This window comes from Polypterus senegalus, chromosome 11 (genome assembly GCF_016835505.1).
Source record: "Polypterus senegalus isolate Bchr_013 chromosome 11, ASM1683550v1, whole genome shotgun sequence".
Taxonomy (NCBI): Eukaryota; Metazoa; Chordata; class Cladistia; order Polypteriformes; family Polypteridae; genus Polypterus; species Polypterus senegalus.
Window position 1 is genome coordinate 30,550,371 of NC_053164.1, and position 27,797 is coordinate 30,578,167.

Consider the following 27,797-nt stretch of genomic DNA (forward strand, 5'->3'; position numbering starts at 1 on the left):
GAGAATTATCGGTATATAGCTTCAAGGACACGCTGTCTCAGCCATGGCAAAACATTTCAAAGCCTTTCCTGTAAAGACCTCGCGGTTCAGAAACAGTTTCATCCCAAGAACTTTAAATGCACTCAATCAATTGCACCTTGTAGAACTGTTTGTACTTACAAGTACAATCACCCCACTGTAAACTTGCACTACAGTTATAATATTGCACAACCTGAGCCACTTTATAAAGCGTATTTACATATGATGACGATATCATTTTTAAGGTGAAATGCAGCAAAATATGTTTATTATATTATACAGATAAAACTTTAACTTCATTTAAATAATCTATATTCTTCATTGGGAGTGTCGTGAAGGATAAAATAATTAAAACATGTACTACGAAGCTATATCAATGTTCCTTAAACGTTTTGAAGAATCGGCGCTCTAAGCATACGGATGGCTTAACTTCTATTACAGAGCTGATTGTGTGGTGATTGGGTATTTGGGGAAAGAAAAGGAAGGACTGCAGTGGTGGCTACGCCAATATATATCTATACTAATAAAAGGCAAAGCACTCACTCACTCGTCACTAATTCTCCAACTTCCCGTGTAGGTAGAAGGTTGAAATTTGGCAGGCTCATTCCTTACAGCTTACTTACAAATGTTAAGCAGGTTTCATTTCGAAATTCTACACGTAACAGTCATAACGGTCGGCAACCGTTCTTATTTATGGCCCCATCTTCACGAAATTTGGTAGGCGGCTTCCCTGGGCTAATCGAAACCGATGTACGTACTTATTTCGATGGTATGACGCCGCCATATTGAACTTTCCAACTTCCCATGTAGGTAGAAGGCTGACCCCATCTTCACGAAATATGGTAGGTGGCTTCCGCTAACCAAAACCGATGTACGTACTTATTTCGGTGGTATGACGCCACTGTCAGCCGCCATATTGAACTTTTCAACGTTCTTTGTTACTTATGGGCCCATCTTTAAGAAATTTGGTACGCGGGTTCCCAGTGCTAACTGAATCCTACTTACGTACATATATACGTCCATAGCCTGCAGCTCGGTCACCGTGTGAGGCGGCGTTGGGTTCCCCCATCCCAACGCCTCCCACGTTGTTGGCTGCCTGCCTATATAAGGCCGTCCGTCCCTCCAGTCTCTACATTCCCTTCCTTGCTTCCCCACGGGATTCACGTCTCCCTGCTGATAACTACAGCCTTTTTATTTAATCCACGGCTTCTCCGCTGTTTTATTGTTCGTTTATTACGATTATAGTTATTGTGTAAGTATTTTAGACTTGCTTTACATTGTTCAGATACCCATTTCCTTTATCGTTCCAACCGTACCCCCATAACATGTCTATCGAAGTGATCACCATTGATCAAAGAACTGTCACTTACAGAGTGGTTTCCATGCCTGGAGATGGCACCTGCCTTTTCCATTCTCTTTGTTACATATTGCACGGCCATATCAGGCTCACTCTTGATATCCGGAGGAACTTTGTGTCTTATGTATTGAATGACTGGGACAGGTTCAAGGTGTGGACTGATGACGGTACAGGAGATAATTATACTACACAGGAGCAGTATAAGAGTGAAATGATTAAGCCCTTCACCTATGGTTCTGCATGTGAGTTGATGGCTGCCGCTGAATTGTTCAGTTGTCGCTTTCAAGTGTACCGAAATGCCAAATATTTTACACCTTTCGACAACCGCCAATGCCTCTTAAACATCTTAGATTCACAGGTTACGATTTCAGTAGTGGACACTTTCATGTTTATGAATGTTTAAACTCTCAAAAGCTGGATGTGAAGTTATCGATGAAACCGGTTGTGTGCTTACAATGCTTGACAGATGCCGAATGTCACTTCAACACAATTCCTGCAAATACTGTCGTAATTGAAACAAACTATGAAACTCAAACCGATTATGACAGCAGCAATCCAAGCTGTGAGATTTGAAACAAGATTACTGTTCGCATGGCCAACTGTACGTTGCATGCTCAAGAGTAAGCTCAGTGCACAGCTTGCTCATATTACAACTAGAGGGCCGAACTCACAATGTGGTATACAAAGAGATCCTTAACAAATAATTATTGGCATATTTTCCCTCAGTTTCAAAAGGTGCGAAGCGCGGGTATTTTGCTAGTTGAATATAAAACAGAAAGAGAAAATAACAACACAGCTAAAAATGCAGCGACAAATTTTGGCAAAAGTTAAATGCTTGTGTTATGAGCACGAGGCAGCTATGCAGTGTCAGCAACGGATGTGACCATCAACCGTGCATAAGCTACCTTACTGACATTGGCGGGCGAAGGAGCCACCGATTCTTCCACTGCCCAGTGCCACCACAAGCCTAGAGCCACCCCTAAGTACTGCTGCAATAAATTATTTCATCGACAGTCGCACACAATCACTGCGCCGTGAAACTCATGTTTAATAACATGCTTTAACTCCTATCATCATAAAAATGATATCACTTATACATCTCAGTATTTTAGTTATTCAGAGAGCTGTAATATCACGAATGTAATGGATTCTGTGTCCAGTTGGAGGAAGAGAGCCTGTTTAAGAAGCAAGTAGTGATTCACACACATAGAGCACATAGAAGATCAAATACAAAACAAAGCATTTAGCGTGCTACTTTAATTACGATGTGATTTGAGAAACTGGTTAATTAAACGATTTTAAGATGAAGTTTATGATGTTCTACTTTAATGACAAAATAAACTACGTGATTAAAGTGTAAATGTCAAGATTGAAGTTGATATTTCGTGCTTTATCCCCACTGTGTGCCTTTTTTTCCTCTCTACCCTAATAAGCTTTCATATGACACTCTGACGGTGGGCTACAACTCGCCTTTTCACTGCAACTTTGATATGTGACTTCTTTTTTATTTCCGGCACTGTGCGATTTTGTGAACGTGAGCTTTCAAGTTTCTCCAACACGCTATGTCACTCGATCAACTTCCTTTTGTTGATTATACCATGGTTTATTTGAACAAATAGTATGTTTTATCCTTTGCCTCCACTTGGTATTCGCTGAAATTCTTATATTTTCCCCAGTGCTTTTCCCGTTGTCTTTTCACAGAAGGATGAGCTTAATGGCGATTTATATTCATTTGCATATTCAAAGAGGCATAATTCTGTGAGGAGTTTGGGCGTTACGTAAAGCGCATGCACGAGCGTTACTTTTCACGCTGATCGGGATTTATGTAGTGGAAGAACGTGGAAGTTGAAGTGCGCACAGATTCCTGCATCTGGATTTTTCTGTGCGTAAGCACATTTCGGCTTTTGTGCTTACGCCATATTATAGTGCGAGTTCTACGCACGGCGTTATACATGAGGCCCCTGGTGCTTCCTGTCTTGCTATATGGTTGCGAGACATGGATGCTATCCAGTGACCTGAGATGAATACTGGCTCCTTTGCTACTGTGTCTCTCCAGAAAATCCTTTGGGTACCATTGGTTTGACTTTGTGTCAAATGAGCAGTTGCTCATGGAGTCCCGAATGAGGCACATTACCTGCACTGTGAGGGAGCGTCAGTTTTGGCACTGCGGCCATGTGGCGCGTTTCCACGAGGTTGATCCGGCTTGTATGATCCTCATTGTTGGGGACCCGAGTGGCTGGACCAGGCCGTGGCCGCCCACGTAACACCTGGCTGTGGCAGATAGAGGGTCATTTCCGGAGGGTGGGGACTGGACCACGTGTCTGCCTGGGTGGGGGCGGGGGCAGGTTGCAAACCGGGATCCCGAGTGAACACTGTTTATTTAACATGGTGCACAGTGTCTTTAATATCCCTCTATTGCACGTTCATACCTAGTGTGTCCCTGCATCCTTTCCACTAGAGGAGACACTTGTTTCCTTAGCTGAGCCTTTGCTGTAGAAATGTGTGCCATTAGCTAAAATTGTTTGAAATATATTATAAAGGACTGTAGACAGTTTTCTATATCAATGTCATATGTATTTAATGTGCCTGTCCATCCCATCCACTTTAGGGGACACTTATTTTCCACAGCTGAGCCTTTGTTGTTGAAATGCTCTTTTGTTTACAAAATGACCAGTGGACAGCTAAAATTGAGCTAAACCTATTTATAAGAATCTGGGAAGTCTTTTGTCATTTTTTTCTCTACTGTGACTATTTGTCCTAGAGCAGAGTTGCAAAAATGGGTACCCCCTGTCTGCTGCTTACAAAATGAATGCTGTGCAGCTAAATACTTCAAAATGTATTTTAAAAAGTTGTTGAAATCCTTCTTTATCACTTTTATGTCTGCTAGAGCCTTTTGTCATATCCACTGTGAGAGGCACAGCTGTAGAAATGCCTGCCCTCTGCCTTGTTTGATTTGTCTAAAATTGTAGCAGCTTTTGACTGTTGTGTTCTCACAATCCAGTGGATATCCGATGATTCTAACCACTTTTAGAGAATATGAGATTGACACTTAGATAACATGGTATCAAGAAGTCTTATTGAAGAATGCATGGGATGTCATTGCTATACAAATGGAATTAAGATTGCTAAAAATTCTGATCAAAGGACAATTCTCAGACAAGTCTTAACATTGGCTTGTGGGAGTCTTGCTGACAAGAGCTTTATTGCACAGATTTCCACAGTATTCTACATCTTGTTGAGGTCATGCACGTTCTGCGTATTTCAGCAGCTCAGTATTAACTTGGCTTTTCAGTACAGAACAGAATAAAATTAAAAGTGTGAAACCCACTCGTTGTCTTAACCTTGGAGGATTTAGTCTGAATCGGCACAGAAGGCTCATCACTTGATCAGTTTGATCCTGAGCCCTGTGTCAAGTGCTGGATAACCCGTGGAAAAAAAAAGTAAACGGGTAACATCTGTGGTCTGCAGTTAGATTGTAAAAATGCTATTTTAATGTAGAATATATGGATTCTACACATCTGGCTATGAGGGAGCATAGTGTAAAAATATTTTTGAAAGGATTAAAAAAAAAAATGGTATCTGAATCAGCCAGTTCTAGTCACATGATATCGGTGATCTGTATTGGCTCTTAAAAAAAACTCATTTGGATCAACCTGTTGGGAGCAATAGCCAATAGGGGCCTCCTCAGGTGCAGGGATTGACCCATCCCTGGAGATACCTCAGTTTGTCACAGGGTACAGATATTCTTTTGTGCAAAAGTGGTTTGTTCTTTAGCAACACTAACTTCACACAGTCACCTCTTCTAACCACTTATTCGTTTCTGACATTGTGACAGAGGGCTAACCCACAACCCTCCCAATTACAAACTCCTAAGCTGTCTTTAGTGGACTTGCTTGAATTTTTAGGATCATTGTCCTGTTCAAACATGAACTGTGTTCCAAGCTTCAGCTATGAAACTAAGGGCCTGACTTTCTTTTCCAGGATTTTCACAATTCCTTCAACAATGACAAGTTGCCCATGGGCAGAGTAAGAAAACTAGCCGCATAAAAGAAAAAAACACAACCCAAACACAACCCAATTAATTTGCCATTAAAGTTTAAAATGTCACAAATTACTACCTGTAGAATGTAGCTTCACCTGTCCAAATGCAGTGAAAATCATGTTTCTCCACTGGAAACAATTTGCCACCAAAAATTCTTTATACAATTGTACCAATATAACAGCAGATGATGTTTGCTTGTTTGTAGTTAATGTGCAATACATAGCATATGGAGATGCAATTGTATGCTTGTTTATGATTATTGTATGTGATTTTGTTTATTGACTTTTTACAGCACACAGAACATTTCTGAGATGTCAGACAGTGAAGACAGTGACTTCTCTGACAACCAGAGTGAGCGTAGCAGTGATGCTGAAGAAAATGAGGTGAGTTTTTTGAAACCTGTGTGATTTTTAAGAAGTATTTTTTCTTGGATATTGTATTTTTGTGTGCAGCATATTGTGATTGTACAGCTGGTTAATACAGTCTCTCAAACATACCACATTTTCTGCAAGAAGTTAGGTGGAGTGAAGTTTTTTTTTTTTTTCCCCTCACTCCGTTTGTTCAAGAGAAATGTATTAAAATTTGGGAATTCCCGAAGCGGTTTACTGCCTCTCTTGACAGAAATAACATTCTGAAAAGCACATTGAAGACAATCTCAGGACCATGAGCCTTAAAAGTGTGACATTTGTTTTTTGGGTTGTGTCACTCTACTGTAGACTGGAAAATCCACTAAAGCACAGTTATATTTGTAAAGGAGTGGCACTGGACATGATGCTGCATGATACTGGCTTAGCCCTTCAATGGCTCACATCATATCTCTCTAATAGGCAACAGTTTGTCACACTCGGCCGATATAAATCCTCCACCTCACCTGTGTCGTATGGTGTCCCACAGGGTTTAGCCCTTGGGCCATTACTTTTTCTACTTTATATCCTTCCTTTGGGTTATATTATTTGCAGACATAGCCTTAACTTCCACTGTTAGATAGATAGATACTTTATTAATCCCAAGGTGATATTCACATTATGCAGATGATATGCAGTTATTCCCCTACAGATTCACCTCCCAGCATACTCACTGACTGCATCACTGATCTTAAGCTATGGATCGAAAATAATTTTCTAAAACTTATTGCCAATAAAACTGAAGTGTTACTGGTAGGTCCAAAATCCCAACTTTCTAAGGCATCCAATTTATCTGTTTCTGTTGATGGTACATTTGTCGTTCCTGTTGTCAGAAATCTTGGTGTTTTGTTTGATTCAACACTTTGAGCTACACATTAGGTGTCTTTCCAAAATGTCATTCTATTGTCTCCATAACATTGCCCACCTCCGTCCATTTCTGTCCTTTAATGATGCTCAAACTCTGGTTCATTGTTTCATAATGTCTCGTATTGATTGTTGTAATTCCCTCTTTATTGGCCTCCCTGCAGAATCTGTACAGAAGATACAGTATATTCAGAACTCTGCAGCCAGAGTCCTCACCCACACAAAGCATTTTGCTCTCATCTCCCCTGTTTTCTCCCTACTTCACTGGCTACCGGTTCCATCAAGGATTAAATTTAAGATTCTGCTTCTCACCTTCAAAGCCCTACATAACCTTGCCCCCCTCTACCTCACTTAGCTACTAGCTCCATATACTCCTTGTCGCTCTCTCAGGTCCTCGAGCAGTAATTTCCTTACTGTCCCACGCACCAGACTCTCCAACCTGGGAAGCAGGTCCTTAAGTACTATAGCCCTCAACTCTGGAACTCTATTCCTCAGTCTCTACGAGATTGCTCCTCTATCTGCACTTTTAAATCTCAACTAAAAACTTTCCACTTCTATGAACTTTTGTCATCTGTATAATTTTTTATTGTTATTTACTCTGTATGTAAAGCGACCTTGGGTTTGTGAAAGGTGCTCAATAAATGTACCTTATTATTATTATTTTATTGTTGTGAGTTTAGCCTACACATCTTATTCTTCCTTCCTTCTTTTAAACTCTATACCTCCTTAAAGAACATTGAGATGGTTTTCACCATAGAGGGAGCTATTTAAATTAAAGGTTCCAACAGACCAGTCACACTACTGCAGGTGCACACAATTATCATCAATGGCCCTACTCTGCATCACTTTGTTGAGAGAGAGAAAATACATTTGAACAAAAGGTGGGGGCAGAAGCTATAGAAGTAAATGTTCATGTACGACCTAAGTCATATAAACTAAATTTTTATCTGCTAAGAAGATATTTTACTGCAAAATGTACAAAACAACAACTAGTGCCACACCTGAAGAGAAAACATCAGAGGACGAAGCATTCTCAGCTCTGTGAAATAGCATTTTTAGTGGTGAAACCAAAACAAATTGGTAAAGCATAGTCCTTTACCTGTAGTAATTAAAATTACTCAAAAAGTATAGCTAAAAACAAGAAGTAGATGTTAATTCCATAACTATACATAGCCATTACATGTTTCATACATTTTATTTGAGAATAAATATGTACATTGGAGCAGCCATTTGTAAATTTGTACTGCATTAAAATTAATATGATAAAATAATGAAAAGAAACATGCTCAACTTGCATAGCTACAAGAACCTACAAAGGCTATGGATAAGAAGGTAACATTCAACTTCGGTCTATCTATTAGTGGAATAATATTCTGAAAATATGTAACCAGCCTACATTAGGAAAAAGATGGAGATGGTCCTTCCTGTTTATAAATATCATACTTCAAAAATATATATTATATCAGAAGAAATGATAGAGACAGTCTTTGTCCATCTATACTACTGGACCTTTCATCAGTTACTTAATAATCTTTGCTGAAGATCCAAGTCACTTGGGTGCAATATCTGCTTTGTTTACTGTTTGTTTTACTGGTCTGTGTTGAATTGTATTTTACCACTGTCGGCAGTCTATGGGTGGAATGCAAGTAAGAATTTTATTTTACAATCTACACATGACAATAAATTTTAGCTTGACCTTGACTCTGCATCTTATAAAGTGCAGTTAAAAAGCCAGACTTAGTTTCCCATTTTCTGATGTGACTTAATGTCGGAGAGGGGCAATACATCATATAAAATAACAGTGCCTAAGTTTAGTTTCATCCCCTGAGGTTTAGGAAACTAAAGTTTCTGAAACATTAGAGGAGGTGTGTTTTGTGTGTTAACCAGAATGCACTCCATGTGAGACCAGACCGGTGCTCAACATCTATTAAACTAGTGTTGCGTAATTCAATTGTTAGTTTTTAAACATGTATGTACCTAACATATAAATGTATTTTTTCCCTTTAGGAGGAGGAGGGGAGGGGCAGTGAAAAAGCAGAAGAAGATGACCAAGATGAAGTAGAAGAGGAAGAGGAAGAAGATGATTATTATGATGAAGAGGAGGAAGAGGATGATGATGAACGTCCACAAAAACGGCCAAAACATGGGGGATTCATTCTTGATGAAGCTGGTAAGACAATTTTGTTGGTTCATTGTAAAAAACACAAACTCTTCATTATATGGTTTAAAAAGCTGTTAATGTATTTTCATGTACTGTATCTAGATAGAAATAGCTGTAGAAAATTTGGTAGTGTCCAGCTTCTACCCTGACATCATTTGTTTACCTCCCGTGCCTCCATAAATAGTTGGAACTAAATCTGCCATATTCAGAAATTGCTAGATTTAGGCTTTATAAAGTCAATGCCTTGAAAAACAGTTTTGACATACCTTGCTAAAATTTCAAGCCCAACCCACTGTTGAAAAAGCCTGTCAACATTTTTGTTACATGTATAATTAATTTTCTGTTGTAGTATACCCATCAGTCTTTGTTCATATTGCTCTTCCTGATAGTTTACATTATCATTGTGTACATAAACTGATTCATTACATCTTGCCTGAAGAAGGGGGCCTGAGTTGCCTCGAAAGCTTCCATATTGTAATCTTTTTAGTTGGCCAATAAAAGGTGTAATTTTACTTGACTTTTCACTTCATTCATAATGACAAACACGGTACAACACCCTAGTACTACATAAACTGTTTGGAATAGGTAGTTCATAAAGATGATAAATGTGTTAATATATTTCTGCATTACCTTTTTATAGGTTCAGATTAAACCACTCTTTTGCTGCAGCAGCAACAACAACATTTATTTATATAGCACATTTTCATAGAAAAAAATGTAGCTCAAAGTGCTTTACAAAATGAAGAATAGAAAAATAGAAGACACAATAAAAAATAAGTCAACATTAATTAACATAGAATAAGTAAGGTCCAATGGCCAGGGTGGACAGAAAAAAAAGAAAACAAAAATCTGCAGGGATTCCAGACCATGAGACCGCCCAGTCCCCTCTGGGCAATCTACCTAACATAAATGAAACAGTCCTCTTTGTATTTAGGGTTCTCATGGAAGGACTTGATGATGATGGTCACGTAGACTTCTGGCTTTCAGTCCATCAATGTTGGTGCATCATGATGCTTTGAGTAGGTGGTGGTGGCGCAGGCCGCCACCGTAAAGAAACCGGAAAAAGAAACAGAAGAGAGAGTTGGGGTCAGTACAGATTTTAGAGCCACTATGAATAGTTATTATGATGAATTGAACATAAAGAGTATCAGTATTAAGTTAAAGTGAAGTTAGGAGAAAGCCATTATCATTCATATGTTGCACTATTTCATACAACACAATTTACTGTATTACTTAACTGCTTATTCAACTAAAAAACTTTGAATGATTATATGCACTTCAGACTGTCTGATTTATTGTCTTTATGCAGTTATTTCAAATTTATCTTGAAGTTTGGAGCTGACTGAATTAAAAATAATGAACCTGTCTTACTTTTTTGGCAGATGTTGATGATGAGTATGAAGATGAAGATCAGTGGGAAGATGGTGCAGAGGACATTTTAGAGAAAGGTTTGTTCTTCGTTTAACATGCTCTGGCCAGTGGATTGTGCTGCACCGAAATATGTTCATTTTGCAGACAAGACAAGAAAATGTTCTAAGTATAGAATGGCATGCATCATCAAAATATTTCATAGTATTTCAATATTCTTTTTTGACTTTGTAAATCTATTTCAGTACCATGCTTGTCTGGTTATGGCTCTTTAACTACTTTGAGAGGATTCTGGAATAGTAATAAACTAAAGAAGATGCTATGTTTCCCTACTGTGAAATTTAATTTATTGGTTAAACAGGGCATTGTTGTTTTTAGGATATTTCTTTTTCTGAAGAAAATATTGTGTAATTTTGCAACTAATTTCCGATATATGACTTACCTTTTTTGTGTTTACTCCCACTTGCTTGTGTAAGCGCAAATGGAAGCTTGAGAGTTGTTTTGGAGCACAAACTTTATTCTTCCTAAGAACATTGTTTCAGAATATCCTAAGGACAATAGTGACTCCACACAGTCTTTATTTGCATTTAGTGCCTTTTAAAGAGAACACCATTGGAAGCCCTAAAAATTAGAAACAAGCAACAAAGTTGAAGGATGTAAGTTGAAGACCTAAGATGACATAAGTTGATGACTTCTTAGTGCTTCCTTTGCAGTATATTTAAAAAGGTGCAATCCAAAGTCAGCTTTGTATCCTGCCTTGAGATTTTTAAAATCCAATCACTCGAGCAGCTGACAATTTTGTGTTGCTTATAATTCTTCCATAATCTGACTGTATTTAAAATATAGTATTCCCTTGTGTTATTTCTAATTACATTTTTCTATAACATTTTTTTTTATAAGTGTCTAAATGTTTTAAGCCTTTATTCAGTTGTTACATTTCTTTTACAAGAGTCATTATTGTTAATTTTCTAAACCTACTTTTTCTCAATATTTTATGCCTGGTATGTTTTTGATATGGCTGTTTATTTACTTGTGGACTTGTGTATAGGGCATGATATAGGATTTTTTTTTTTTTTATTTAAAAGCAAGTCCAGTAATCCAGGTGTTGTCGTGTGGTGGGTGTGGCAACATGCCATCAGTGCATGCTGTCAACCTCCTCTTCCTCCTCCAGTGACTTGTTCAGCTTTTAATTTGGACATCTGGGTTTTTTTCCTCCCTCACTTCAGTTTTCTGTATCATCTTTTTTGTACAAGAATATTAATTCTTCCATCATGGGGATATTATTTAGTGAATATATTAAATATTATGCCTGATGACTACTGAGCAAAAAGAACTGCACACATGCATCTCTGGAAAACACACAAGTTACAAAAATGATAATTGAGAAATAAAATTGTTTCCGTTAACACTGTATGTAGTTAATTTAGAAACGTTCTGAAAGTTACATTAAGCCACATTGTTTCTTTGCTTTGTACTTTGCTTGGCATTGTAAAACACCTTAATTTACTAACAATTATATAATATAAAAGTTTATTTATTCCTGTGCGAACTACATCAACTCTAAACAATATAAAGGATAAGAATGTTCTTTTTAATATTTGTAAATAGTGATGTATTTCAATTTCCAATGGATGATATGCAGTCTCTTGATGCATGACACACCACTGGCGATCTTCACATCCTTAATTCATACTTAACATGCATATCTTTTCAGGATCTCTTTGGGCAGCATTGCTCAATATTTTAGGCCATAACACTTAATAAACTTGTGGGTCTCTTAAGTTCTGTAAAATCTTGTACTTAAACATATACAGTAGTTCCTTTTTTGCTTCCTATTATTTTTACTCTCACTAGTAAATCACAGGCATGCAAGTGAGAATTTAATTGTACAGTTTATGCATTACAGTGAACTTGACCTTTACCTCACATGAACCTAAAATCATTATGTGAACTAATCCTATTTCTGCTAAACATAAGCCACTTTGAAATTAAAATGCACATTCTGTAAAATAGAATAATTTTATTTAATTAATACAAATCCCTCTATACTATTTAAACTTGATAACCCTTCTCCAATTTTAGTTAAACATTGTTTGGTATCTTCTTACTTAGCCATTTCTTTTCCCATACTTAAGACTTGGTATTTTATACTATTTTGCCAACCTCTCTACTTGAGGTTTAACTGATGAGTGTTTACTTTCCTCCATGACACAAACATGATGATACACTGTTTGTACTTGAACTTGAGTTTTTTATCCATGCTTTGTTCTATTCTTTTCCCACTCACCTGCTCTGGTGAATCATCTGAATCCTTAGAAATTTCACCTCACACAGTTTGTTCAAAATGACCAGTACCGATTATTTGCTTGTTTATCTTCCTGTCGTTAACATCATAAGTTTTTTTTTTTTTTTTTTTTCCTTTCCTATCCATGCCATGTGTGTGCACACACTCACACACACACATACACAAAGCCTCTGCCATAATCGGGACAAACTTTATTATTGAATCATTTCCTTTTGCTATGATAGTCATCTCTTTTTTTTCTCCATATTATTCAAGATGCAAAAATAATATATTACTTGATAGTTTTAAGTTTGAGATTTTACTTTGCTGCTTTTGATGGATGGCATGATTCTGGCTTTTCATGTGTCACCAGATACCCGGTTAAAGGAGTACACTAAACTGACACAATGGAATTGAAAAAGTAATATGAAAATATTGTGGTTGCCCTAGCTGGTCACTTTTTGTAACACAGGTTATTTGTCAAATTATAGTGACACTAAAGTGTTCTCATGCATCTGATTTTACAGGATTGTCAATTATTTGGTATTTCCCAGGAACTAATTTTCCCATTGTGACATGAGGAGATATGTTTTTATAATGATTACAAGAGTCCCTGGATAAACGAGCATCGTTTTTATTGGAGAACAAAGAGAAAAGCATTTCTTTTGCTTTCTGGCCCAAAGGTCCTTTTGTAAGCTGTGTGTGGCACGTTGTTTATAACTTGGCTTCTAGCAGCGTTAGAGAGGAAAAACAATGTCCTTAATAAAACAAAAATGAGTTGCTATTGTATTACATTGTTTTTTTTTTCCTACAACCAACCCACATTCTTAGTTTTAGACAGCACCCACATCTGTAAAAATAGAAAGCCCTAAAATAACATTATTCCCAATGGTACAAAATCTTATGCAGGAGTCTAACTTTGATTACTAGTTGTTAACAATCCTGGGTCAGACTTTGCATAATGGAATGGCTATTTTGAGATGACCCTTAAACCTGAAAACACACATTTAAATAATATGGACTACTATTAACTACAGTGCATGATCTACTAATAGTAACTTCTTTTCTACTAAACTCTTTAATAATGTGGAGAAATTATTATCAGAACGGGTAGGTGAGTGGAACACCAATGGTCATTTGGCTATGTTGTGAAGCCTGCACTGCTTTGTTGGCCACAATAACACAAGGCTTGAAATTATAGGACTGACCTCTTTTATTGTACATTAATCTAAGATTTAATGTTAATTTAGGTATGTATTCCTGCATGCTAATAGTTGATATAAGGAGAGAATAACTAGAAGGGGTAATATTCAGGTAAGTGGGAGGAATGGAGATGAAGGGCAAGAGAGTTTGACCAAGGCAGGAACATGAACAGTAAAGAAGCAGAACAGATGGAAGTACAGAGAAAGAGAGAGATACAAGTTTCATGAGTTACTACAACGCCCTTATTTATACATAATGCAGTTTTACATTTTGTACATTTGATAAATATCAAAAATACTGTTTTTTCTGGAGAATATTTGAAACATTGAGTAAATACTCAAATTCAAAATGTCTCTTCGACCTCTGCAGTTAATTTTATCATAGAAAACCTACATTAACATGTAAGTTATCCTCTTTATGAAAGACCATTTCAGATCCTTGTAAAACTGGGGAAAATTACATTGAATTAATGAAGAGCCCACCGTTGTCCTATACCTAGTATCTAGCTTGTCAAGTCACCATACATGATAGTGAAATGGGGCTTGTAATTTCTGTAGCATTTCACACATCTGCTCTTTTTACAGAATGTTTTTATTTCTGATTGTCGTCGTCCTGTTTTAAGTGTATATCCTAAATCCCACAAAATGTTTTGCATTAACTAGTAAAAGCATAAGTTTGCAAGTCCTTGAAAATCATCGAAAATTTACGGGTCAGAAAAGTAAATCTCCTAATGAAGAGTTTTAGATGCTTTTATTCCTGATATTTTTTATTATTCATTGAAACATTTAACAGTTTATGGGAGTCTCTCTTCATCCAGTCGTTAATACTGTTAGATGGGTCAGCTTGTGCAATATTTTATTCAGAGGTACTATCTGATATTTTCTCCCAATTTTGAGTAAGTTCTAGTGATAGGTAAATTTTCAATGCATTAGTTAAAGGAAAGTGGCATGCAAAGGTTTGGGCACCCTTTCTTAAAATGTCTTGTTACTGTGAGTAGTTAAGTGTGCAGAAGGTGAACTGATCACCAAAAGGCATAAAGTTAAAGATGACACAATTCTTTAATATTTTAAGCACGGTTGCATTTTCATTCACAGTAGTACAAAGTACCAAAAAAATGAATAGGGCCTGAAGCAAAAGTTTTGGGCACCCGACATGGTCAATACTTTGTAGCACCCCGTTTGGCAAGTATCACAGCTTGTAAACTATATTTGTAGACAGCTAAGAGTCTTACAGTTCTTACGTATGGTATTTCACCCATTCATCCTTGTTCAAGGCTTCTAATTCTTTAAGATTCTTGGGCCGTCTCGTATCCCCTGCTCTTTTGAGATCCAGCCAGAGATGTTTTAGGTCAGGGAACCATAAGAGCAATTGCAAAACCAATCACCTTGCATCTCTTGAGGTATTCCCTTGTAGATTTTGAGGTGTTTTTTTTTTACTTTTATGCTTTTTGGTGGTCAGTTTGTCTTCTGTTCACTTAACTATTCACTGTAACAGAAATTTTAAGCAAGGTGCCCAGACTTTTGATGCCACTGCACATCTATTTTTAAGATTTTAGTCATATGATTGGTACAGTTGCCACATTCTTTTTCTAATTGCACTATTTTAACTGTGGTTCTTGTCAAACAGCAGCTAAAGACTTATTTTGTATATTAAGTGCTACATCCTTTCTGTGTGCAATACAAATGCTTAAAAGCCATTTTAATAATTTTTTTTGCACTCATGAATCTTTTTTTTTATGCATGCCTGCTTCAGTTAACGGTAAATGAATTCTTGATCTTCTTTGTTTTTCTGTTTCAGTATTGCTATATTTGTGTATGTGTGTGTGACACATACATGCACTTTGTATACTGTACATGCACACTAGTGTGTTTGTGATCTGTGTGCTTGTTCTGTGTGTATGTTTTTTTTTTTCTTTCCTTTTTCGCCTTGCCAAAGGGAGTACAGGCAGCAAATTAAGGAGGCCAAAAATCACTGGTCACTGTAGTGATTTATACAGTGTTTTGACTTTAAGCTCAAAATGCAAAAGAGAGCTCCAATACCATAAGTTGAAAGACCTTTTTTTTTTTTTTTTTCTTCTTCTTAAGTCAAAACCCCTGTACATTTCCATTAGTAAAGTTATATTCCTCAGTTTTGGAAATGCACTAATTTTCCCACTTAAGGCATAACAGGTACAGTAAATATATAAACAATATATAATATCCTGAAAGGTTTTAATTGTAAATTACATTTTACTGTCAAATGTGGTTTAGCATTTAGCCATACATTGACTTACTGTAAGAGGCTTTCTCAACATCTAGTTTTTCGGTTGTTTAGAATTTTGTATTAGATTTATAAAACAAAAATTGAAATGTATTAGATAGTTGGAATACAATGGAGATGTAGGCTTTATGTATCAATGCAATGGCCACCTGAGAATGTAGATTGTGTATGTAACTGCGTGTTGGCAGTGGTAGCTTATATAAGCATTTCTGACACATAAAAGGCTATTTAAAAATAGTGATTTTTAAAGACTTTAAAGTTTAAAAAAAAAAAAAAAAAAAAGCAAATGAAAATCAAAAATATTGTAGTTATTTTCCTTTGCCTTTAAGGGGAAAGGAAAGCAGCTGCACTTTAATTTCTGTGATATAACGATAAGTCAAGCACCTTGGGCTTAATAGTGAACTGGAATGGAATCAGGAGTGGAGTGATACTCCAATATGGTCCAGGAGTGGAATTATTAAAAAAATATGTTCAGTTCTACACAGTAAACAAATACATTGGTGGTTTAAGTAGCCTTTTTAAATATGCAGGAATGTTAAAACTATACATTGTAATAGCAGAAGGGAACCCAAAAAGGGCAGATTTGTATTGTTGATAACAATATATGAATGTTTTTTCAGTTGTGTTTCAAGTTGTATGTTTAAGTCCACCATTTATTTTCAGATGGCTTAGGTCCCTGCTGAGAAAAACATGCAGTATGAGTTCATCAGGTGCAGTAATGAACTTGTATTATAGTTTCCAGACTGTAGTCCACATGGTTTCCAGTTCATTTTCTACTTCGGACTTGATGTGAAACTCTGATCATGTCACTAGCAATAATGAAGTTATGACACCATGGTGTGTGTGTGTAAACAAATGAACTGTAGCCTGATCCTGTAAGTTGCCCTGGTTAAAGGGATCTGCTAAATATAATAATTATTCCACATGCTAGGTGATTCAATTTTAATTTGATCAAAATAGGTAATTTGTCACTCAAATGTGTCTTTTTTAATTTGCTGGAAACACACAGAAAACAATTGGGTAATGTAAATCCTCATATTGTTTTGAACAAATTAGTTAGTCTCTAATGAATATTATCAGTTGGAATGTTTGATGTGTACAGTTCATGACTAGCCGAACTTGTGTGAACTAGGAACTTTGAAGCACAGTCCAACATTATCATTTCTGTATGCAAAAAATCTGTCCAGTGTTTTTCCCTGTAGAAAGGTTTTATTGGTAGGTGGCACTCCGGTGGAATTGACTAAAAAATAAATAAATTGCAGCAATAAATAATACCAAGAAAATCATTTTATAACAAAAAGGGAATACATACAAATTTTAAAGGAAATCACATTTACAAAAGGCATGCCCTTAAAAAGGGATATACATTTTTATCTGAGTCATATTTTCTGACTTGTAGGAGGTCAGAACACTTGTGTGCTTTGCATTATAAATTCATTCGCTGAAAGAGAATGAGTTTCAGGAATGCATTTCTTGGGATGAGCGAGGGGATATCTATCACATTATTATTTAAAGGCAGTGTCATGTTTACATCTCAGAACAACTTGCAACACTTTTTACACAGATGTTAAGTCACATCTAAGGCCTCTAGTTGCTAAAATCTCTCCATTCATCAGTGACTGAAGGTGTCAACAGAGATGAATCGCTGCGCCTGACTAATTACAAGATAGTTTCTGTGTCGTCGCTCTGATTCCAAGATACATATTGGGTCAGGCACGTAGCACAAGGTGAGGGTGATATTTTCAGTCATTCAATGTTAAGAATGCCAGAATAAGAACACCATGCAAAAATAAGCATTATAATAATAGAAAATATATTATGAATCAAAAATTCATAACTGACTTGTCAGCTTAATTTGCTTTAAGATTGGATACTTCAGTAACCTTACCCCACCCCCCCTTCCACCCAACAAACTGTTCACCCCACACTCTCTTAGTAATGGTGACTCAGTTGCTGCAGTGTATACAATATATACACTATGACTACACTTGGCAGTTTTTGTAGTGAGTATGCAGTGGTAAGAGCTTGAGTTTAGATTCTTACTTTGAATGCTGAGATCTATAGTTGTGAACTCCCAGCTCCTTTTATATTTCTTTACAGTTTTAAGTAGGGCTACATCATCAGATTGCAAATATGCTACAAAGCTATAAGCAAAAGTAGCTTATGAAGTTGGGGGTTATATTGTTTCTGGCTGTATCAGTGTGAAAGTGGATTTTAAAATCAAATTTAAATTTCAATGGAAGCCAGTAAATACATTTTCATGGATATGGTATCAGCACTCGCAAAGCTTGCAGATATTATTAGTTATTCTCTTGGACAGTGTAGACTTCTTTCCAGTTTGCACTAGAATGATTTATAGTTGTGTGTGATGCAGCCGATACATAGTTGTCCTGAAACTTAGCACTTGTAAATGTGAGGAAATGGTTCTATCCTGGAAAGTGATGTGTAAGCTCAAGGAGTTAATCAACAAGTACTGCCTCAGGAACTGTGATCTGGCCAACAAATTGGTATAGTGTCATTTGTACCAGACCATAATAATGATACGGAAATAAGTTCTTAGAGAAAATGTTTGATTTACTGATCTACAATGTAGACCCTGAGCCACATGTGGTCCTTGGACACTTTTGTGTTACATTCCAACTCCATACCAGGAATTGGAACTATTATTCCAAATATGTGAAGTGCCACATGCATTGAACATTGGTATCCAAGGTGTGAATCACTGTCCGTCTCATCTGGCTTGCACTGAAATGCTTTTGTATTCCCCCTTTGACAAATCCCCTTCTGCCATTTTTATCGACAGTACTGAATGTTGTTTCCTAGGTGTGAATTTCTGTGCATTTTTAGCAGATGGCTATAAAATAGTCAATAAAAAATGTCACACTTATAGTCGCTCACATTGTTTTACCTTGCATGATTGTGGGAAAAATAAAGTAAAAACAAACCTGAAAACTGTCGATGCTCCAGTTATTTCACTTAGGTAATAAATGACTATAAACTCTCTTGAAATGGCATTGCAATGTGTATTACACTCTGGTTCACAAGTATTTGGATATTGTCATGATTTTCATAAGTTTGGCTTTGTACACCACCACCATGGATTTGAAACAAAGCAATTATGTGATTAAAGCATAGACTTTCAACTTTAATTCAATGGGTTTAACAAAAATACTGTAAGAGCTGTTTAGAAAAGACAGACAGTTTATACATGGTCCCCCTATTTTCAGGGACTCAAAAGTATTTGGAAAAACTAACAATTATAAATATAATGATCACTTTCAATATTTGGTTGTAGTGAGAAGTCAAGCAAAATGACACCTTTTATTATGGCTCATACAATATTTTTGGAAAACCCCTTACATTAAAGCTGAACGTCTACACTTCAATCACATTCTGGTTGTTTTATTTCAGATCCATCGTGGTGGCATACAGAGCCAAAATTATCACTGTCCAAATATATACAGATCTGACTTACATGCTGTGGAATATAAATTACAAAGCTCTGATGAATTTTACGTGAGCTGAGCACTTGGCATAGTGACGGCTTTGCCACAATGTCAGACACTTGGCACACTTCATGCAGAATTGCATCATGCATTCAGTAAGTTCAGACATTTATGTTGATTTGGGGGAGTCATAGCACATGTATTATCTGTCACAGAAATTTGTTATCCGAAATTAATAAAAAGTCACGTGCAACAAGTAGAGATGAGATTGTAATATGACTCCGAACATGAATTAAGAAACATGTACAAACATTAAACTATTGTTGATGCATTACAGAATAGCAAAAATAATGTAAAAATATGATGTATATTACTGCTAAGATATTAATTTACAAATATCTTCAGTAGAGGAAGTATCAGAGAAGTATCTGTTGCTTATCCATGGTGGACTCTGAAAAAACTGTTGCCGATTCTTCCATTCTGAAATTTCCAGAGTATTTTGCCTTTGACCAAGAATAGTGTCCAGCATGCAAAACATTTTGTTGGTTTTTCTTTACTACTATGGCGTGTTTTTTTTTTTTTTTTGCAGTCTTGCTTTAGTTTTTTCAGTTATTCATGACACTTCCTTGCGCTGTGGTTAATTCCCAGTTCAGCCAAATGTGATGAAAATTTTATCATTTGGGATGGGTGACTCAAATTCCTTTTGAATATCATCATCCCCGAGCACACTTAATAAAGGCTGAACTTTGTTGTCCATCTGTTTTGCTGTTTTCAGCTTCATCTTCACCATTAACTCTCCAAAATCCAAACTACTAACAGATGTCTAAGATGGTGCCAATACTTGTAGTCAAGCAGTCGGCACAATTCATTGCCCAAAGCTCTCTCCTTATAGTTCCAGGTTGCACAAAAAGCATATACCCTGGAATAGGAGCTAAAGAAAATACTGGGAACTACCTATCGGGAACTACTAATGATTAGAGTTCCTACAGTAGGAATACTACAGAAGTTTCTAAAATGTCCCTGTTTCCTGAAAAACTTTCCAGTAATTTTACTGCCTTTTTCACATAAAAGCAGGGACATTAGATAATAAGAAACATGTATCTTGGCCTGTAAAATTGCTAAGTCCAGTTTCTCTAAACATACTTGTTAGCTTTTTTTTTATATACAGTATATATTTAGTTTAAAACCTATAGTTGCTGCGTAATAATTTATTGGTAAATTTCTCTGGTAGCTTTTATGGCTTCTTTTGGCCATGTTTGTTTTTGTTCTGTGTATTTATGTATTTATATGAAAGTATGGCTTAAATATTTAGTATTGATAGTCTAGATACGTAGTTCAGTCCATGTAGTCTCTTTGTCTAGAGTTTTTTTTTTTGTTTGTTTTTTTAAACACATTATATAAATGGAGTTTTCCCTTACCCTTTTTTTGAACTTTGCTTAGACGACTACCTGTTCATCCCATGGTGTATGGCCCAGATTTTTTTTTTTTTGTTGGTTAAAAGTTAAGAGCTCTCATTATTGAGTTTTTTTTTCCAATCATACAAAAGTTGTTTTAATACGTTTCATTTTAAAACATCCAACCTAAATATCTTTGAATTTTGTATTGTAACCAATTTCTTATACATATAATATGCTCGCTGTTTAAAAAATATATGCATATTGCATCCATTTTGAACTACTTCCAGTTTGACTGAGTGTTCTCCCTTCTGACTACAGTGTATCTTTTGAGAGTATGTTCATATTTTATTTAACATTTTTTGCTTTTTTGTGTGCCATTTCCTGCATTTATTATTTAAACATTTTTATTATGTTTTATTCCCTTCCCTGATTCACCTCAAATGTCCCACATGCTGCAATTCCACTCCCCTGGCCCATTGTGATTGCTGTCAATGGTATTATTTGGCTCATGCTCTGTTCATCACATCATCTGTCCACTGGCTCGTCTCATGAGTAGAAGAAGTAGAAGGTGAGTCGTCTCCCCCACCCCCTCCCTGCCTTGTATTTTTTTATGTAGCTGTTGATGTGATTGGTGTGATTGTTTTTTTATATGTCTGCATATCTGTTCTTGTGAATAAAGTGTCATGGAAATCTGTTTCTGATGTTTTCAGTTGAATATTAGTAGTAATAATTATGATGTCAACAGATGACTAAAATATGTCGTGTAGTAATAAATACATTAGGAAGTGAAGTGAACTTGAAACTAATTTTGTACAATAACATAATTGTACAAATAAGCCCATTTCTTGAATTAATACATTTTTATTTACTCCGTATTTACTGTATATCACTGTATTCCATATATATATATATGTATATGTAATGTGTGTGTGTGTATAGATATAATAATATATGTAACTGGCTGTGATTACTGGAAATTTTACAGCTTCTGTCAAGCTTGTTTAGTGGGATTTGACCAGGTTTACCCAATGTCTCATCTAAATTTGTGAAGTAGGTTGTGCCAAACTCCAGTGATCCTTTGTACTAAGAAACACTGCCTGGCTTTTTTCTTCTAATTTTTTCAATAGTTAATTTCATGGCTATAACTTGACCAACTTGACCAAAGACGCATGCAAGCACAGTGTTGCTGCAATTTCAGACTCTTTGGGGTATACAGGTGACAGTAATTGCTGTATATTTTCACCTCAGTCAATCTCTTAATCAGAGGACAAGTTTTATCCTTTATTGATCGCCCTGTTTAATGTTTACCTCAGTTGTTGCTACAGTTGATAAGTTTTCCAATATAACCGACCAACTATCTGTATACTTATAAGACAGCAATGCACATATTGGTCATTTTTTACTGCAGGATAAGTAGCTTTACATTTTTTACACTGTCCATGAGAACAAGCCAACTTATTAGGTAAGACTTCAGCTCAAGGCAAGACTTTACCTACAATACATGTAACCAGTAACTTCAGAGTAAGATCATCCTAGTGCTGGACGGTATGACCAAAATTCTATAACACAGTATTTTTCAAAATTATACTGGTTTCACGGTATTGGATAGTATTTTTTTCCCATGCATGATTGGATGTTAACCACATTTTCCACTGCAGTTACTGGCTAAGAATAACCTATTCCACTGTCATGAGAATTGTACATTGTACAAAAAAACATTTTAATGTGCACACAAGTATTAATACAGGTTTGCCTGGCCCCATAAAGTGATAGTTTTCAATTTGGTGGCACTAATGAAGAGAAGGAATCGCATGACAGATGCAGTCAAAATATAGAGCCTTTTTACTGAACAAAGTTTGCAAACAACTTAAACTAAAATGTTGACAACATATTTTCAACCATCCAAAGAGGCATTTAGACTTAGTAAAATATCCAGAGGTGCTTGTCAAAAGTTGTATTGCACTGAACATGTCTTAGAAAAGGAATAAATAAAAAATATTTTTTGTAAAGCAACTACAATTTGTTAATGTTAATAATCTCTGTCCAGTGACACATTAAAGTGACTTTTTAAACAACTGTACCATCATTAAACTGTATAGTATTTAAACTAATAAATAATAGCAATAAAATAAATAATAGTGCAACTTCCAGTAATAATACTATTACTTCCAAGACTTCAAGCCCAGGTGCATTACACAGTATTCACCAAATTAAAATAAAATAAAAACAAGTGCAACTTGGTGATGACATCTTTACCAGCTGAACCATCATTAAGGCAAACCGCATTAATATGGACCTTGCTTCAAACTAAGCTGTATGCATAAATACTAAAACGTATGTTTATAATGCTATTTGTGGAATAGGCCTATGGAAATGTATTAGGGCCACGGTCAAGAAAAAAAAACTATGTTGAGAATAAAGTCGACATGTTGACTTTATTCTCGACATTTCCACTTTAGTCTTGACATTTATGTTGAGTTTAAAGTCGACATTTCCACTTTATTCTCATAGTTTATTTTGTCATTAAAGTAGAATGTCGTAAACTAAACTTCATCCTAAAATCAATGTTTAATTTACTAGATTTTCTCAAACCCCGTCATAAGTTATGTAGCACATTAAATGCTTTGTGTTAAGTGTTCCCCGACCCAGTTGTCAATCGCTTCGCTCTTCATAAATTGACTTCCTCTTGCACTAAGGGGAGGCGCAGGCAGCGATCGCTGCACAGAATACATTAATTTCATGATATTCCGGGTCTCTGAAAGTGTAGAGTGATAAGATAAATTTTCATGATTAAATGCATTAAAGCAGGTATTAAACATGCACGGTAGTGCTTCTCCCTCGCAGTAAGGGGTCCCCAGGTGTATGCGCAGTGTGAAGAACTTAATGGCAGGTGTGACGAGGCTCTAAAAAACTTGATGTATGAATGGGTATCGCACAGGTTTAACTTAAATATTGTGTAAATATTGGGTTTGTGATCTGGGGGTCGGAGACATGAATACAGAATTCAGTGGATCGTCTTCTGAGCGGGCTTTCTTTATTGGATGCGTGTTGTCTCTGTCTGACGTACCAAACCCCCAGTTCCTATCCTTCCTTTTTCTTTCGCCACATAACCAATCGCCATGCAATAAATGTCTGTGAAATTAAAACTAGTTATAAACTTAGACCACGGAGTGTTCAGAACTTTAAAAAAAATCTTCGTTATACATGTTTGATTATGCCATCCAATCAGGGTTGCACCCATCCCAGCAAACATTATGTGTGAGGCAGGAGGAAATCCTGAACAGGGAGCCAGCACATCGCAGGGTGAATACGAGCAATACATGCGCTAGCAGGGTCAATATAGCATAACAAAACCCCACATCCTACATGACTTTGGAAAAAAAAACTGAATCACGCTGAGTAAACCCACCAGAAAAACATACAAATGCAAGGCAGGGAACACAGTGTGCACCTTCCACGCCTCCGTGCCCCCACATGATTAATACATGCTTTAATACATGTCATCATGAAAATATCAATTATTTATCTTAGTATTCTAAATGTTCAGGGAGCAGGAATATCATGAAATGAATGTATTCTGTGTGGTGATCGCTGCCTGAGCCTCCTCTTAGTGCAAGAGGAAGTCAGTGTAAGAAGCGCTTAGCGATTACCATGGCTCGGGGAACACTTAACACAAAGCATTTATTGTGCTACATAAATTATGATGGGGTTTGAGAAAATCAAGTAAATGAAATATTCATTTTAAGATGAAGTTTAGTTTATGATATTCTACTTTAATGACAAATTACGAGAATGAAGTCAACATGTTGACTTTAATCTCAACATAAACGGTGAGAATAAAGTGGAACTGTCGAGAATAAATCCAACATGTCATCACACTATTACACAGTACCCAGGTACATTACACAGTATTGAAAAAAAAAATAAAACAAGTACAACTTGGCTCACAGTATTATCCAGTAGTATAGAATCAGTATTTACACATTTGAACATAATGATCCACATCCAACCTTTTAAAACCAAAGTATCTCCAGACAACAGACACGGCTCCTTTTTTCGGCAAATGTTCTTCTGTATCATCATGTTCAACTTTATCGTCTGCTTCAGTTTCAGAATGTTCTCTGTCCATTTTCACCGTTCAATACCTCCACTAACGCATGTACTCCGTTGCATGTGTGTTTAGCGGTGCAGCAGTGAAAAAGGTCCCCCCTTAAACAGTTTCCCGCTGCGCCACGTTCCGAATGTTGTTTAGGCTGTTTAAACTGGTGTTGTGGTATAAGAAAATTCCATATCATAACAAAAGAAAAAAAAATTTTTTTGGTATGAACCGGTATACCGCCCAGCACTATATCATCCTAATTTAAACAAAGATCACTTATTTTATAAACAGAAGCCCCAGTTTCAGTGGTTTGTCCCATGTCCTTTACATGTCTTTATTCAGTTTGTGTGTTTGTCCCATGCATGTGTTTTATTTGTTGTTTTTGATGTACGAGATATTTTCACAATATACTAGTTCATTCATTAGAACTTGCCATGAAACTCTGGCAAGTGACATTTAATTGCTAAAGTATCGCCAGTTCCAGTTCACACTTTATAGTTGATAGGCCAAGTATACTAATTAAATAGTAGTGAAGTCCTCCCCAAATTACTATGTTTACCATATTTTTGGGGTTCTCATTTCACACGTTTATTAAAAGCATAATAACAATGTTTTATTGAAAGGTGTTCTGTTACAATGGTTAGATACCACTGTGTTTGCAGGTTTTCATTGGAACTGGTTTTGAAATCGGAAACTCATTCATTTTTTGCCTTTCTGTTTTTGCTTCATATTTGTGTTTTTACAGTTTTTACTTATTCCATTGTGAAGTTTGAATTTACTATATGTTGGCTTAATTTTGTGGCTCATTTTTATATTTATTTATTTGGCACATTACCTTCTCTATATATTTAATTTGGCATAGGCATCACTCACTTTAAAATGACCATTATCCATTAATGAATGAGACTGGTGACCACATTGGTACAGTCATACCAGAATTACGACCCATATAGAAACATTTTGAGTTATATTCAGGGATAGGATTGCCTTTTTGTGGTCAGATAAACTCATTGCTACTCCTTTATAGTTCAAATTTAATCTTTTCTTTTTATTTGGTTGTTTTAACTTAAAAAAAAAAGAAAAGGGAGTGTGCATAGATGCCAAATATGTATCTACGTTTTCTTCTTGAATGTGCTGTACTGTTGTACAAAAACAAAATTAATGGCAATAAGTACTAATTTTTATTATTAGTTAATTTTGAATCCAGAGACTGTTTAATAATTCAGTCAAATTAAACACATTCTAACTAAAGGTCAGCTTTTCCTCTGAATGAGAGAAGATCAAGTGAAAATGAGCAGCACTTGTAATATTCCGACAGCTAGTTTAAAAGTAAATCCTTTTGAAGTCACTACTTGTTAAGAACCAATGAATGAATGGGTGAGAGCAGTTGTTTTTCTCAGTTCTACAGCATCATTTGTTTATGTTAGAAACATGTCTCTATGAATATAGTTCTCATTTTTAATTCTGAGGGTTCCATAGCTAGCAGTGGGTTATAAAGATATGAAATGTAGAACTATCTTGACATTTTTTTTAAATAAATGGGAAATAAAATTATTCTGTTCACATTTACACTAGAGCAATCAGATCAGAGAAACCTGCCTGGACTGGACTTTGAATATTCAACCTCAGAGCTGTTTTTTAGCATGCACACATTACAGAGTTTTTGTTAGATATACAGTTTGAAATAACATTTCAGTTTGCATAATTCACACAGAAAGGCTGGGATCACATTTTTTTTGTGTTATGTGTAAGATTGTCTAACTGGCTAATGTTTGTCTTACCCAAATACAAAGAAAGTGGTACGTGAAGGATTTAGGTTGATGTTCGCTCCTCGCCCATGTTTATCCCTCTTTCTCTGTGTCTGAGCATGTCTGCATGTTGAGTCTAATTAGCTGTTTCATCTATAGTTTCCAACATTGATCATGCTGTTCTGGATGAGGACAGATCTGGAGCAAGAAGACTGCAGAATCTTTGGAGGTACCATTGATAAAAAGGCTCATTATTCAAAGTATTCCTAGAACAGAGAGCATGCTAAATGGTGATTGCTATAGCACTCAACTTTCTTAACACTTTATAAATATTGTATTTTTGCTTAGTTAAATTTGCTTTGTTGTGGTGCAGTTATTAGTATGTTACTAAAACAGATTAAGTGCTTATTTTATGCTTATAAAGTGCAACTGGGAAACTGAATTACTCAAATAAACTGCTCAAAAAAATTAAAGGAACACTTTGAAAACACATCAGATCTCAATGGGGAAAAGAAATCCTCCTGGATATCTATACTGATATAGACTGGGTAATGTGTTAGGAACGAAAGGATGCCACATCGTTTGATGGAAATGAAAATGATCAACCTACAGAGCCCTGAATTCAAAGACGCCCCAAAGATCAGAGTGAAAAAATTATGTGGCAGGCTAGTCCATTTTGCCAAAATTTAATTGCAGCAACTCAAAATTGTACGCAGCACTTTGTATGGCCCCTGTGTTCTTGTATACATGCCTGACAACATTGGTGCATGCTTCTAATGAGATGACAGATGGTGTTGTGGGGGAACTCCTCCCAGATCTGGACCAGGGCATCACTGAGCTCCTGGACAGTCTGAGGTGCAACCTGGTGGTATTGGATGGACCAAAACATAATGTCACAGAGGTGGACTTTGGATTTAGGTCAGGAAAGTGTGGTGGCCAGTCAATGGTATCAATTCCTTCATCCTCCAGGAACTGCCTGCATACTCTCACCACATGAGGCCAGGAATTGTCATGCACCAGGAGCCACTGTACCAGCATAGGGTCTGACAATGGGTCCAAGGATTTCATCCTGATACCTAATGGCAGCCAAGGTGCCTTTGTCAAGCCTGTAGCGGTCTGTGTGACCCTTCATGGATATGCCTCCCCA

At 36.3% G+C, this 27,797-nt stretch overlaps 1 protein-coding gene across 3 annotated transcripts in view; it reads left to right on the forward strand.

The window, feature by feature from the left end:
- supt5h (SPT5 homolog, DSIF elongation factor subunit) overlaps positions 1-27,797 on the forward strand; it is an 80,693-nt gene that overhangs the window by 7,322 nt on the left and 45,574 nt on the right. The window contains exons 2-6 of one of the 3 annotated variants that reach the window (XM_039768272.1): positions 5,710-5,800; positions 8,693-8,855; positions 10,229-10,294; positions 15,454-15,459; positions 26,810-26,879. In XM_039768272.1, coding sequence (XP_039624206.1) covers positions 5,729-5,800; positions 8,693-8,855; positions 10,229-10,294; positions 15,454-15,459; positions 26,810-26,879 — 377 coding nt within the window. In that variant the 5' untranslated portion in view covers positions 5,710-5,728. Of the gene's footprint in view, positions 1-5,709; positions 5,801-8,692; positions 8,856-10,228; positions 10,295-15,453; positions 15,460-21,359; positions 21,372-26,809; positions 26,880-27,797 lie in introns of all 3 variants that reach the window. The other 2 variants (XM_039768271.1, XM_039768273.1) reach the window with 2 other exon arrangements.